Source organism: Arachis duranensis, chromosome 7, assembly GCF_000817695.3.
Source record: "Arachis duranensis cultivar V14167 chromosome 7, aradu.V14167.gnm2.J7QH, whole genome shotgun sequence".
Classification (NCBI taxonomy): Eukaryota; Viridiplantae; Streptophyta; class Magnoliopsida; order Fabales; family Fabaceae; genus Arachis; species Arachis duranensis.
Window position 1 is genome coordinate 70,581,226 of NC_029778.3, and position 15,388 is coordinate 70,596,613.

The 15,388-nt window shown below is 34.2% G+C and overlaps 2 protein-coding genes across 3 annotated transcripts; both read left to right on the top strand.

Moving 5' to 3' along the window:
• The first annotated feature begins 2,219 nt into the window (after positions 1 to 2,219).
• On the top strand, positions 2,220 to 8,053 carry LOC107459819 (kinesin-like protein KIN-14Q). Its single transcript, XM_016078091.3, has 17 exons — positions 2,220 to 2,679; positions 2,850 to 2,933; positions 3,039 to 3,116; positions 3,246 to 3,572; positions 3,689 to 3,750; positions 3,833 to 4,022; positions 4,532 to 4,608; positions 4,691 to 4,790; positions 4,866 to 4,964; positions 5,060 to 5,236; positions 5,329 to 5,614; positions 5,727 to 5,888; positions 5,996 to 6,211; positions 6,303 to 6,340; positions 6,457 to 6,620; positions 6,711 to 6,836; positions 6,956 to 8,053. Exons 1-17 carry the CDS (start codon positions 2,577 to 2,579, stop codon positions 7,763 to 7,765), a joined length of 3,099 nt encoding a protein of 1,032 aa, XP_015933577.1. The 5' UTR covers positions 2,220 to 2,576; the 3' UTR covers positions 7,766 to 8,053.
• A 1,930-nt stretch (positions 8,054 to 9,983) lies between these two features.
• Positions 9,984 to 11,112, top strand: LOC107459591 (protein translation factor SUI1 homolog). 2 transcript variants are annotated; one of them, XM_052252119.1, is made up of 2 exons: positions 9,984 to 10,090; positions 10,601 to 11,112. In XM_052252119.1, the coding sequence occupies exon 2, from the start codon at positions 10,637 to 10,639 to the stop codon at positions 10,970 to 10,972; it is 336 nt and encodes a 111-aa protein (XP_052108079.1). In that variant the 5' UTR covers positions 9,984 to 10,090; positions 10,601 to 10,636; the 3' UTR covers positions 10,973 to 11,112. The 2 variants fall into 2 exon arrangements, with proteins under 2 accessions (XP_052108079.1, XP_015933311.1); XM_016077825.3 differs by having other exon boundaries at positions 9,988 to 10,090; positions 10,605 to 11,112.
• Positions 11,113 to 15,388: the final 4,276 nt, after the last annotated feature.

Genomic DNA, 15,388 nt, shown 5'->3' on the forward strand with positions numbered 1-15,388 from the left:
TTTAATTAAAAATTACAAAAAGAAAATAAAATAAGCTAAGAAGTGCTAAAATCTACTTTGGGGCCCACTTGGTGAGTGTTTGGACTGATTCCTGGCGTCTAACTCAAGTTCTGGGCATTCAACTTGGGAGGTTGGTCCTTCTTGGGCGTTGAACGCCAGAAAGGGGGTAAGTTGGGCGTTCAACGGCCGTTTTGGGCAGTCCTTTCCAAAGAAAAGTATAAACTATTATATATTGTGGGAAAGCTCTAGAAGTTAGCTTTCCAACGCCGTTGAGAGCGCATCAATTGGACCTCTGTAACTCCAAATATGCTTGTTGAAATGAACAGAGGTCAAGATCTGACAGCATCTGCTATCCTTTCTTTGCCTCTGAATCAAACTTTGCCAAAATATGCCAATTTCACCCAAAAATCACCTGAACCATAAGAAAAATACAAAAACTCAAAGTAGCATTCACAAATTAATTTTTGCACTAAAACCTATTAAAACTTAATAAAACTTAATAAAATATAACTAAAAACACGCTAAAAATACTGTAAAAAAGGGTATAAGAAATCCCATCATCAGCACACCTATTTATCCCCACCATATCCCAAGACCATCGACAATTGAACAATAACCTCATTTGTTGTGTCATCTTTCCCCTTATACAGTCTAGCCCATCAGTCACTGTCCTTGTTCTACAAGGTGCAGTTAGGTAAAGCTATCACTTCAAACCCGCATACAGAAAGGTCTGGATGGCAAAGCAAAAGGCAATTGCCCAGAAATATGGTGATTATAAGAAGTCATATAATAAGGTGTTGAGGTTGCTCAAAGCATTGCAGATTTGTTGTCCCGGAATAATATGTGATTTCAGGGCCGTGTTGTACTATGATGAGCACTTAGTGGTATGCGGTTACAGCCAATTTGATAAGGTATTATGGGCTTTTTTTACCTATGTAGAGGCTTTCAAGCATTGCAAGCTCTTCGTCTCTGTCGATAGCACGCATCTGTATGACAAATATGGTGGTGTGTTGCTAATTGGAGTTACACAAGACAGTAACAGTAATATCAGAGGACTCCCTAGTCAAATTGGTCCTTACTCTGTTGGGTCATACCTATCAATTTATGGACATATGCAACAATAACAATCTCTCAATTTATGCAACAAATTTTTGAATTACATACATAAAAGCTACAATAACTGTATATGAAAATAGTTACCTCATGGTCAGCAAAAACGTCAAAATTTGTTTCTCGAGTGGACACTACTGAGAAATCTATGGTAGATCCACAAGACCAGTAGAGGAGTGCATCCAGCAATGTCTGTAGTAGATCGATGTGCTACAGAGCATAAGGAGTGGTACGTCCAAGCAAGCACAGCAGATCCCCAAGACAGATTGTGGTGCCTCACGAAGTCCTCTAATAAGGGAAACCATCTGATATAGACCTAATTGTTTGATTTGTCTATCATCAGATAACCTCCAATCAGCAACAGGATGTAACACCTAATGTACTGTGAGAAGGTGGTTGCATTATAGATATTGTGATGTCATTGTCCTGTACATCTCCGCGCACTATAACGTCCAAGTATCTCAAGAATATTACCAAAACATCCGACAAAGAGAGAAATGAAGGTTCAAGGGTATGGATAGTCACATTATAGATATTGTGAACAAGTTATTTATGTAGGTGCGTCTAAGCCTTATCTCATTTATAGTGCAAACGAGATAAGTATGTGAGTGTAAACGAGATAATCCACGCCTCATATTCCGTGTATAAATGTGATACGTGTATTCCATAACAAATCTATTACTGTGTAGACGAGATAAGATATGTTACATAAATTGGTAAAAACATTTAAAATAACGTAAATAAAATATTTATTTTATTTAAAAAAATCCAAGGTTAAGGAGCAATAAGAGTGACATTTGAGACATTCTAAAATATAGACGCATCTAAGTCTTATCTTGTTTATAATGTGCAAACGTGATACGTGGATTTTGTGATGTGTCTTTTCGTTTACACTGTAAATAAGATAAGTAATGCTGTACAAATCGATAAAAATGTTCCAAATTATTTATATCCATAAATAAATATTTATTTTATTTATTAAAAAAAATTCTTTGAAGCGTTAGTCTAGACTAAAAAAAGTACAAGTACAAGGTGAGTTGTACGTACATTCCACCTTTTAATCGAAAGTCGCAAGGAGTGTCACACTGTCACGTGTCTCATACTCCAATACCTTTGGGTTTGAGGTTGATCCAAAATGATCGAATCCAAAGTATAACAAATGCAGAATCTTCTCCCCAAAGCCATGTTGTAGTTTTATTTGTGCTGTGAAACTATTTCTTCAGACCCGCTTGCTACATTTCAAATTTCAAAAGCCTCCAACGGTCCAATTTTCTCATTAAGGAAAATTTGCAATTCTAAAACGAAATCAAAGCCAGTTTCAGAAAGAATAACCTTCCACCTTTTAATTTTTAGTCATCATCATCACCATCACCACATTCTAAAGCATAACTTCTTTTCTCTTTTCCTATGCTTTGTTTATTATTGCTGAATTCAAAATACAAAGAGTTTCGTTATCCTCTTTATCTATGGAGAATAATCAATGGCGTCTCTATGAAGATGACCCACTTCTTCTCACCGACGTTTCCTTCCAACAAGAAACTGAAACCTATTCCGCTCACTGCTCCAACTGTAATAACTCTCTCTCTCTCTCTGTGTGTGTGTGTGTGTGTGTGTGTGTGTGTGTGTGTGTTTGTGTGTGTGTGTGTGTGTGTTCCGCTTTGATGTCATGCCTAGTTCTTAAAGGACCATTTTGGTTTGTTATGTGAATTCTTGTGTTTTCTTTTTGGGTTTTGGCGTAGACGTTGATTCACACGCATCGCTGAGCTCTGGTTGTTCAGCTATGGCTGCAGATCCCGAATCTTGTGGTGGAAGCCCAAGCTATGGTTCGGATTACTTTAAAAGTTGAATCTTTTTATGCTTTTGATGAACCCCATTTTGTTATTTTGATTTTTCAGTACTAATAATAGGTTTTTGAGTTCTTGGTGTAGGATTCCAAGGGAACAGTGGACGCTTTGAAAGGAATAGTGTAGAATTTGATGATCCAGTTGTGAGAACTGTTCTTGATGGTAAGAGGGTTTGGCTTCCTTGCACAATTTTGAAATTTTTAAAATTTATTTTGTTTTCTCTAGTTTAATTTTAATTTTTGTTCTTGAGTACCTAATAGAATTATGGGATGAATATTTTTTTTTTTCCAGGTAGATCAATGTTGGGGTATTCTCTGACTTCACCAGATTTGGTGATATGTGCTGGATCACCAGAAATTGCTCGAATCAGCTATGGTGATTCCCCAGAGGTATTTTGTAACAAGAACTGCAAGAATTTGGAGTCATCCATGGAGCTTTCCCTAGAGAACGGAATCAATGGCTCTGAAGTTGACAATGGCCACAAGACCCCTACTGTTAAATTCTCTAACTTTTGTCAAACTTTTACACATGATGATTTGATTGTGTCCCCTGATGCTTCCTTTGAGCTTCTTCCACCGCCATTGACCGCAGACGAGTCACCCCTAAACTACCCTCCAAGTGAGTTCAATTCTGATCATTTGTAAAGGGATTCTGAATTTTGAAATTTCAACATAGGTGTTGATGGTTATACTCCATAATTTAATTTATCAATAATGTTTTGCTTTTGAATTCAGGAGAAAATGAAATGCTAGAAGATATTTGTGTGTCTCAGGATGCTGAGTTGGAATCCTCAGAAGTAGGTTTCTATACAAACTGACAATAAATTTCAAAACGAAAGCGGAAAGTAGACTGTTATGTGCTCTCAACTTATTTTGTAGGATACCGAAAATATTGGGGTGGAAGAGAAGTATGAGAAGCTGAAAAGAGTGCTGGCGGAAACAAGGAGGGAGTTGAAAATGATTAGAAGGGAGAATGAGCAGAAGAGCAAGGAATGCCAAGAAGCTTGGAACTCCCTGAAAGAGCTACAGAATGAGCTCATGCGCAAGTCGATGCACGTAGGATCATTGGGTATGCACCTGCCTTTTTGCCGTCTGTTTTGTTTCTGCTTTTATAGAATTGCTTCTATATATAATTATTTGGAATAATTTCTGGCTTCAATCTTTTTAATTTATGGAAAGTGATTTATGTCTGTTAAGAAAAATTTACATCCCCCATAATTGATTTTGGAAGACTGTATTTGATTCTGATCTGAACTAAAATTTGAATCAAACAGTGGAAGCGAAAATCCAAAATCAATTATGAGGTGACACAATTAATTCTATGAAGCATTAATTTTGTCAAATTTGATGTAGATAGAGATGATTTTGAAATAAAGTGATTTATGTTTGGGTAGCTCCTCTAAAAATGATTTGAGTTTTCATTTCCCCCTTAATAAAATTCTCGAGGCCATAATTATTTTGCTCTCTATAAACCAAACAAAAACTCTCAAAATTGATCTTTGGGGGTGAGAATCATAACCACCTGAAACTCAAAATTGATCTTCGTTTATGGATCAAATGATCTTGTTTTCTCTGCAGCGTTTGCCATAGAGGGGCAAGTGAAAGAGAAAAGCAAGTGGTTTTCATCATTAAGAGACTTGATGAGGAAATTAAAGGTACATATCCTACGACATTTGAATGGCAACCAAATTCAAAAAGTAAAACTTTGTTTAACTTGTTAATTAATTTCCTGAGTAGATCATGAAAATGGAGCACATCAAGCTCTTAGAGGAAGCAGAGGCATACAGGAAATGTCAAGCAGAAATCAGCGAAATGGGGTTAATGATAAATGGCAAACGTAAGTAGACATTGATAAAATATACCTTTCAATCTTATATAGGGTGATAATTTGTCCTGCTGTCTCTTTTTATAGTCAATGAACAACAAGAATCTCATGAAGATCTCAAGTTCAAATATATCGAGGGGGAAAAGGAACGAAAAGAACTTTACAACAAGGTTTTGGAATTGAGAGGTAAGATCTTCATTTGCTCTTGTTTTCTTAGATTTGTATGTGATGTGATAACACATACACAATTGTTCAACAACTGTTCTTGTTATTTGTTGCAGGAAACATACGAGTCTTTTGCAGGTGTAGGCCCCTTAACGCTGAAGAATTAGCAGCAGGAGCCACAATGGCCATAGATTTTGAATCTGCGAAAGATGGTGAGCTAACTGTAATGTCAAATGGTGCTCCTAGAAAGACTTTTAAGTTTGATGCTGTCTTTGGCCCGCAAGCTGAACAAGGTAGTTAGCATCGATGCGTTAATTTCTTAGGATAGTTCTGATATAAAGACACTTGCTCATTTTTTACTGATTTTTATTGGTTTACTTTGTAGCTGATATCTTCGAAGACACGGCACCATTTGCAACCTCAGTTCTAGATGGATACAATGTTTGCATTTTTGCATATGGGCAGACTGGAACCGGAAAGACTTTCACAATGGAGGGCACTGAGGAGGCTCGTGGAGTTAATTTCAGGACTCTTGAGAAAATGTTTGACATAATCAGGGAGAGACAGACACACTACAGTTACGATGTATCAGTAAGTGTTTTAGAAGTGTACAATGAACAAATCAGAGATTTGCTGTTTTCAGGAAATCAGCCAGGAGCAACTGCTAGAAGGTATATTATATTTAACCATTTGATAAATTTCATGCGATGATCAGCCCAGAAACTTATCCCGATTTTATGAACAATAACTTGATTGTTAATAAAAAAATTTATCAAATCGTAGATTGGAAATAAGGCAAGCCGGTGAAGGAATGCATCATGTTCCTGGGTTAGTTGAGGCTCATGTGAACAATATGAGTGAAGTCTGGGAAGTCCTGCAAACTGGTAGCAATGCAAGGGCTGTAAGCTCAACCAATGCGAATGAACACAGCAGTAGATCCCACTGGTCAGGTTCATTTTTTATTTAGGCTAAATAAGTTTTGGATCTTTGTAAAATTTGTAGTTTTTGGTTTTCTTCCAACCTTGCCATTAACTTGTTCTTTCTCTTTACAGCATTCATTGTGTTATGGTTAAAGGGGAGAACTTGTTGAATGGGGAATGCACAAGAAGCAAGTTATGGCTGGTGGACTTAGCAGGAAGCGAGCGAGTGGCCAAGACAGATGTCCAAGGCGATCGACTGAAGGAGGCACAAAACATTAATAGGTCTTTGTCAGCACTTGGAGATGTCATATCTGCCCTTGCAACAAAAAGTCCGCATATCCCTTTCAGGTTATGAAAATAAAGATATATTATTAGCCCTTGTTCAAACACTGACATCAACTACCTTACTGAAGCTTTTATTGTTGTTTTCATGGTTCAGGAACTCGAAACTTACGCATTTGCTTCAAGACTCATTAGGTACTTATTATACATGTTCCTTTAGACTTGGTTCCTTTGCATTTATGATTGACTTTTATCCCATGTATGTATGCAAATTTTATTCTAAATTTTGACGAACTAGCTTGTTTTTCCAGGAGGGGATTCAAAGGCACTCATGTTCGTGCAAATTAGTCCTAATGAAAATGATTTGGGTGAGACAGTTTGCTCTCTGAACTTTGCTAGTCGAGTAAGGGGAATAGAACTCGGCCCTGCCAAAAAGCAGTTGGACACTGTTGAACTTCTTAGACACAAGCAGATGGTATGCTTGTTTGTAACTTTTGCAATGCTGTTGTAAGATTTCGCCGTTTTACTGTGACATTCTATTAAGTTTACTCTCCATTGTGTTAAGGCTGAGAAAACCAAACAAGAGGCAAAGCTGAAGGAGTTCCAACTCAAGAAGATGGAGGAAACAATCCATGTATTAGAGTCCAAGATGAAAGAAAGAGATAATAAAAACAAGAGCCTCCAAGACAAGGTATCTTATTAGAACAGATTTTTAAACTTTCTATTACATTGGTAGAATATAGCCTCTTTCACATTTGAACTTTTTCTTCTGAATTTTCTCTTAGCTTTTTATTTGTTTCTTTCTTGAAGGTCAAGGAACTGGAAGCACAACTTCTCATCGAAAGAAAACTGGCGAGACAACATGTGGATTCGAAAATAGCTGAGCAGCACCAAATGAAGCAACAAGAAGAACCAAACAGTGCACTTCCGAGGCCATCGCTTGTGAATCGACCACTAAGTATCAACAAGAATTTCAATGATCAGGTGAGTGGTGGATGGTGCAAGGACCAAGTAAATTCTGCTAAACCACTCACGGAAAACAACTTCTTAAAGCCTCTAATACCCTTTTCCACAATAGAGAACTCCATCAAGTGTATTGATCATGCCGAAAAGGAAAACAACCCTGAGATGGCCGAGAAACTCCTACTGCCAAAACGGTCTGGAAGAGCTTCTATCTGCACAATGACACCACGTGTCCCTTCCGCCATTGCTGCAAGGCGTAACTCTCTCATTCCACTCCCAAGCATACCAAGCTTAACTCAGTTCCAATCGCCACTGCTACCTATCACCGCGAACCAAGCCACAGATCATAAAGATGTAAATAGAGAATTAGACACAAAGTTTGTGCTGGCAGAACAGACACAATGTGAGAGTCCTAAGGAAGTAAGAAGTGGAGTTAAGAAGATAGGTAGCATACTAAGAAGAAGCCTTCATAAGAAGATACAAGTGAAGTCTCCACAAATGAGAAGGGTTGGTGTAAATGTAGGGATGGAGAAGGTTAGAGTTTCCATTGGAACTAGAGGGAGATTGGGACAAAGGGTGCAAGTTGGAAGTGCTAGAAGAGGTAAGGAGATCCAACAAAAGAATAGCCAAAAGGAAAAGGAAAGAGGTTGGATATGATAAATCTGAATTGATCTTAGATTTTATTTTTTATTTTTATATATTTTATTGTGTGTGGATAGATAGAAGTGATTTCTTGTTTGATGGTCATCCTTCCTAGGAACATGAAGAATGACATATGTTTCATGAGGAAAATGGTAATTAGTACAAAACTCATTTTGAATTTTTTTTAAATGAAATGGGTTGTGGAGCAAGGAGTGTGAAAATCAATCTTGATGTGTATAATCTCTATTTAAATTTAAGATTCTGGTCATTATAATTCATTAATTCTTGGTAATTGCTGTTAAATGCATGATTCGTCATTTTGCTATATGTTAAGGTCCTTTCTGAAATATTTAGCACAACACTGTCCATTGAATATTGTGAATTGAGGTTGTGATAGAAATATAAGAAATATATTATGTGGGCTCAACTGCTTGTTTCATTTTGATCTTTCAAAAACTCCTTTTTTAACAATTATGTTCAATTTTTGTGTATAATTCTGAGAAAAGTTCAAGTCCTAGCAGAATTTATTTTTTTTATTAGTATTTTTAGTCATTAACTCAATTTTTTTTAATTTAGCAATCTAATACATATTTAATCTATATTTTTAAATATTACTTAGTAATTATTGACAAAAAATAATAATTCTGTTAAAGAACTATTACTGGTGAGTTGGTAAAGAACAGCAAGGGAAGGGAGAACGATAAGGAAAGAGCGACCGTTTAACGTTTTAATTTTAGACATTATTGAGAGGCCAAAATGATGTGTTTATTTTATAAAATTAGAATTACCGACGAGTTACACTGTCAGTAAATATAATGTGCATGAGAAATTAAAACTCATTTTCTTATTTTATTAACGACAAAGCTATGATAATATCCATACTCATTTAAAAGGTGGCGAGTTTGAATCTCTCTATTTTTTGTATAAAAAAAACCGTGGATAATATACTTTTACTAATAATAAAAATATTAAAATTTAAATGTCGTTAGCTACTACTTATGTGTTGGTAAATTATTTTTAACTTTAAAAATTATTTTTAATTAATTAATTTTATCAATAACTAAATTGTCGATAATAAATTTAATAAATATAGAATATAAATTCTTTACAAAACTTTGTTGTTATCGGAAATTTGTTGGTCTTGGTAATGACGTGATGGGACTTTTAGATGGCGGGAGTGGTACCTGCAAACACACTCTAATGTTTAAGTCAGAATAGATTTGAGAGGTATAAGTGAAGGTTAAAAGTGTGTGACGTACTTGAGGGAACCTAGCTCCCTTTATATAATTTGGGAAAGCTTTCAAGTATACCACTACACCGGTGTTTCAATGTGAATCACTACACTTAAAATTTTTTCTATAGTTTATATTATTATCTTATCTTGTTTGCTAAGATAAAGAAAGTATTTAAATTTAAATATTAGTTAAAAATTTAAAATATCTTGACCTAGTTGGGCCGTAGTGAGGGTTTGATCTCGAAAAATCGAGTCGTGATTCAGCCATTTGAAGAACTCTTGGATCGGATTCTGAACAAATTCTATTATCGACGACCAAGTTATCACTAACATATTTTTCAAATTTAAAAAGAATTAATTAAAGTGTAGTAATATTTTTAATGTATTATAATTCGTTTTGTATAATTTGTCGCTAATAAAATTACATAATGTATTTATTAACGACTTGATTGTGTGATATATTTGTCGATAATTATTTTTAATATAATATATATTTAAATTGAAGTTTTGTAAAAAGAAGTTTGCATACACTTTTAATTAAAAATAAATTAGTATTAATTAATTTATATTTAACCATTTTTATAGCAAGATAATAATAGTGCTAATTGTCACTTATCATTGTCATCGTATATAAATACCGTTAAGTTACTTGAGAAATTGAGAATACGTGAGATATATTAAGATATTTTTTCTTGTTAGAAACACGTTAAAATACAACTACAAAAATTGCAAAATATTGTTTCTGTTTTAATAAATATTGTTTCTATATTTGTAAAAAAATATCTATTATTTTTCACAGCGTCACAATTACTGTTTCCCGTCTACATTAAGTTTTTTCTTGTCTGACGCGTACATTAAAATTTTTTTTTTTTGTTGGTCAAGACGCGTACATTAAATTTTAAACACACACTATTATGCTGAGCTGTCCAGAAAAAACTTGCGGCCCACTCAAGTCTCCACACTATATAATGGCACAAACTCCATCCCTAGATTCTGCAACAAACGAAAGAGCACATATTATAACCCCTTCCGTTTTCCATTATTCTTGAAAAAGCTTCATCAGTTCTCTCAAGCGTACCTGGTCTCTCTCTCCTCCTACATAATATGTACGTGTTCTTGATTTATTTGTGCAATTTTTTCTACCTTTTAGATTGGATGGATGATTCTGCCTAAAATTTTTATATATAGATAATTTTAATATAAACTATAAAATATTTGATTATCTTAGTATTTTATATTAGAGTAAAGTTAGGGAACTAAAAGTATATCAGCCAAAACTCAGATAAATACCTTTGGATGAATTCAAAATTTTTACGAGTTAATATATCTGGATGTTTCTTTTACTAAGTATTAAAATGTTTCTTTTTCATATTAAATGGATGTTCTTTTATATATTTTTTGAATTTATAATTGTTAGAAGTGGATAGATTAATGTAAGAAAAAAGAAAAAAGTTTTTATAGGTTTTTATTAAGTTTACTTAATCAATTTAAAATTTTTTAAATTTTGAATTTAAAAAATTTAAAATTAATTAATTATTGATATAAATTAATATAATTTTGTTTAGTTTAACTAATAAGTTTGTGGTTATTTATACTTTTTCTTCTTGTATATAAAGTCAGTGTTACCAATTATCTCTCGACAACCAAAATACATGATCGGTTCGGAAATCGAGATCGCAACCCATTTCGATCCATTCACTGAGGCCAAAGAATTGGGTGGCGTAGGGGCAAAGGAATATATCCATATCCGCATCCAGCAGAGGAATGGGAAGAAGAAACTGACCACAGTGCAAGGCTTGAAAGAATTGGGCTTAGAGAAGATACTCAAAGATCTCAAGAAAGAGTTATGTTGCAATGGCAACGTGGTTCAAGACAAGGAGCATGGCAAGATAATCCAGCTTCAAGGTGACCATCGCAAGAACGTTTCCCAATTGCTGGTTCAGGCTGGTCTTGTTATGAAGGATCAGATCAAGATTCATGGCTTTTGAATAACTTCAAATTCAGTTACATTTGAATATTCGAATTTATATTAAATTAAGTTAGTACCTTAATATATTCGGAAAAATAAAAAGGTGGCTTAGCAAATACAATAGTATATGACTATATGTTAAGCAACCGTTATGTACTACTTTTAGAACTTTGTGCGTTTACAGTGTTAAGTTTGATAAGTGGGGTTGAAATGGGAAAAAAAAACTGATAGCGTAAAATTTGATTTTTAATTTTTTATTATTTTTTTATATTTATTTTTGACTTCACTTATAAAATTAATGGTAGGAGATTACATTTTACTTTCTCAATTATTAAAAAAAATTGAAAAGTCTGAAATAACTCAAATAAATGTATTTGGCTGTATATAAATGTGCCCTTGTTGAATCTGAATACATGCAGTCATGCATGGTGTTCGTATTTATTTATATTATTTTTTAATAAATATGAAAATAAATATTATTAAACAGTTTTTTATGTCACATCATTATGGATAAGTTGAATAATATTAATAATTAATATACTTATATTTTTTAAAAAGTATGCATGGCATATTTAGAACAAATAAATAAAGAAAAAAAAGACTCATTATTGAGTATATACAACATAAGTTACTTTATTTAAATAAATACATATATTTTGGGATTTTTTTAAATAAATAATTTAAATATTTTATCCACAAATACAAGTAATTTGTAGTATATTTATTAATTTTTATTTTTTTATATATTTTATTTACGGTGTAAACAAATTAAAATTGTCTATAACTTGTTTACACAATGTTTTATAAATTTATAACAAATTTAGGTGGTTCGATAATGATCTTAGAGTAAGATTTATTTCTCTTATAAGTATCAGTTTTCAAAAATGCATCAAAAGTTCTTTTAATTAGTTAAAATAATAAAGAAAAATGTAAAAAGAAAAAGAAAATAACTTTCCTTCGATAAAATCGAAGGACTTTGAATTTAAAAACAATACGTAAACATAAAGGAAAATAAAGAAAGCAACAACTTAGCAAAGAAAGTAAATTTACAAGAACAACTAAATTTGCAAAGAAAATAAAATTATAAGGAATTTAAAAAATATGAAAAGAACTTTATAGAAAAGAAAGCTCTTAGCAAACTGAAAAATTCGTTAGGGATATGAGAGTGGGAGAGTATTTTCTGAAATAAGATTCCAACTCTTGTTCCTTTCAATCTTCATCTATTTATAAGACTTTTCGACCAATCAAATTCAAATATATTTCACACGTGCATTAATCTTTAAGTAACCGTTTTCGCGCTTTGTATGATATGAATAACTGCCCTCAATTATCTTCGCTCAACAATCTTCTTCGATAAGACTTGTCGATCAACCTTATCTCTCTCCTCGATAAATTCCTTTCGACGAGTACTATGTTCTTCGAAAAGCACTTACTGAACTTTGACCTCGATATCTCAAAACTTATTTTATTTTCGACAACAAATTGCCTTATTAGGATTAATGCATGTTTTTAAAATGAATTTGAAGATAAAATGCTTAATCCTACTTCAAAAGTCCTTTGAATTTCATAATTAATTAATTAATTCGCACGACACTCATTAACCGCCCATATCTCAAAAAATCCAATAATTACGCACATTAAATCATGTTCTCCTATTAATTATTGTTTCTCTCTCTTCCAGTTTTACCTTCTCAAGAAAGTTTCCTCTTTTCAAATTTGAAAAAATAAATTACAAAATGAAAAAACTCCTTTTACTTCCTCTTATTCTACTTGGCAACATATTCACAACACTTAACAATGTTCACTTTTTCTCTTCTAGTTTCTCCTATTCTTCTCCTCTTTATCTAGTGATCGTTTCATCTTCAACTCATCTTTCTTTTCTAAATCTACCTCTTTGCAATCAAATGGCCTCATCTAAACCTCTAGATACTTCATTAACTAAAAACAAAGGCAAGAAGGTTATGATTGATGTTTTTGTACAACCTGACTTAGACATTTTATCTCGGACTAGAGACATCATCATTAAGGATCCAAGCAACATTACAAATGACATGAAAATTTGTTTCTCCTTTTACTGTTGAAGAAGATACTTACTGCTTCATCATCCCTATACATTCTCTGGAGCAAGCTGAAAGAACCGCTTGTCACTTTCCAAATGCCGAAGAAAAAGATTTACTTATCAAACAAGACCTGTTTATAGCACCCTTTATTGACGGTAAAAAACCTTTTCGAAATAATCCTAAAATTTTCTTCAAAAATGCCAACTTTCTTTCTCGGTATTAAAGAATCAAATCTGTAAGAGGTAAAACCTGGAAATTACAAGGTATTCATGACCTCCTTTGTCTTTCTCATTTCACACCTACCACGCATCATTAGATGATTGGTGGTGCCCTCTGCTTTTGGAACAGAACCAGCAACAATTTTTACCTTCCATATGGTACGGTTGGCTCCACGCTCTTTGATGTAGCTGTTATCACTGGACAACCAATGTATGTAGCATTTTTGTATTATTGGTTAAATGATATTATATTTTGTTCGAGAAATGTCTCGATGCAAAAATTATTCACCCCCTTAGCTGCTTTACTTCATGAAGGACATAAATGCAATTTGGCTAAATTAATTCTTGGCAACTTATATGATGAATTGGGACAAATGGTCGAAAGTCTTCGAAAAGGACTTCGATCTGTGTAGGAGGTCCCCTTTGGTTACTTCAACTTTAGCTCAACGCCACCTTCAAAAAACATATAAAACAAGCTGGAATCACAAGCACTAATAACCAAAACATCGAAGGATTCCGATTAGTCACACTGGTGCACGAAATTGTAAATCACAATTTCTTCACAACTTCGCACAACTAACCAGCAAGTGCACTGGGTCATCCAAGTAATACCTTACATAAGTAAGGGTCGATCCCACGGAGATTGTTGGCTTGAAGCAAGCTATAGTTATCTTGTAACTCTTAGTCAGGATATCAATTATAATTATCAGTTGACTTGAAAATGAACAAGAGAGCATGAAATAAATACTTGTTATGCAGTAATGGAGAATATGTTGGAGTTTTAGAGATGCTTTGTCTTCTGAATCTCTGCTTTCCTACAGTCATCTTCTTCATGCACGCAAGGCTCTTCCATGGCAAGCTGTATGTTGGTGGATCACCGTTATCAATGGCCATCCGTCCTCTCAGTGAAAAAGGTCCATGTACATGGCTAATCATCTGTCGGTTCTCACTTGTGTTGGAATAAGATCCAACGATCTTTTTGCGTCTGTCACACGCCCAACCCTTATGAGTTTGAAGCTCGTCACAGTCATCCCTTTCCGAATCCTACTCAAAATACCACAGACAAGGTTTAGACTTTCCGGATCTCAAGGATGCTGCCCATGGATTCTAGCTTATACCACGAAGACTCTGGTCTCACAGATCTAAATGCTCTGTTGTCAAGAGAGGCAATCAGACTTGTGAGCCAGGAACCCAAGAGATACTTATTCAATCTAGGGTAGAACGGAAGTGGTTGTCAGGCACGCGTTCATAGGTTGAGAATGGTGATAAGTGTCACGGATCATCACATTCATCATGGTTAAGTACGAATAAATATCTTAGATAGAAACAAGCGTGTTTGAATAGAAAACAGAAGTAATTGCATTGATTCATCAAGACACAGCAGAGCTCCTCACCCCCAACAATGGGATTTAAAGACTAATGCTGTCAGAAATACAAAGTTCAGATCTAAAATGTCATGAGGTCCAAAATAAATCTCTAAAAGTTGTTTAAATACTAAACTAGTAACCTAGGTTTACAGAAAATGAGTAAACTGAGATAGATAGTGCAGAAATCCACTTCTGGGGCCCACTTGGTGTGTGCTGGGGCTGAGTTTTGAGCTTTACACGTGCATAGGCTATTTCTGGAGTTAAACGCCAAGTTGTAACCTGTTTCTGGCGTTTAACGCCAGAATGGAACATGGAATTGGCGTCAAACGCCAGTTTACGTCGTTTATCTTCAAGCAAAGTATGAACTATTATATATTGCTGGAAAGTCCTGTATGTGTACTTTCCAACGCAATTGAGAGCGCGCCAATTAGACTCCTGTAGCTCCAAAAAATCCATTCCGAGTGCAGGGAGGTCAGAATCCAACAGCATCAGCAGCCCTTTTTTCAGCCTGAATCAGATTTTTGCTCAGATCCTTCAATTTCAGCCAGAAAATACCTAAAATCACAGAAAAACACACAAACTCATAGTAAAGTCCAGAAATATGAATTTTGCCTAAAAACTAATAAAAATATACTAAAAACTAACTAAAACATACTAAAAACTACATGAAATTACCCCCAAAAAGCGTATAAAATATCCGCTCATCACACACTACAGCCAGATTTTGAAAATGCACATTCAACAGAAGAAACTTTTTTTAAAAGCATTTTCGAAACTCCATTCATGCAAA

Coding starts and splice junctions, on each gene's coding strand:
- LOC107459819 (XM_016078091.3), top strand. CDS start 2,577: ATGGAGAATAATCAATGGCGTCTCTATGAAGATGACCCACTTCTTCTC. Junction 6,341..6,456: donor TTTGCTTCAAGACTCATTAG/GTACTTATTATA, acceptor TTGTTTTTCCAG/GAGGGGATTCAAAGGCACTC. Junction 6,621..6,710: donor TTCTTAGACACAAGCAGATG/GTATGCTTGTTT, acceptor CATTGTGTTAAG/GCTGAGAAAACCAAACAAGA.
- LOC107459591 (XM_052252119.1), top strand. CDS start 10,637: ATGATCGGTTCGGAAATCGAGATCGCAACCCATTTCGATCCATTCACT.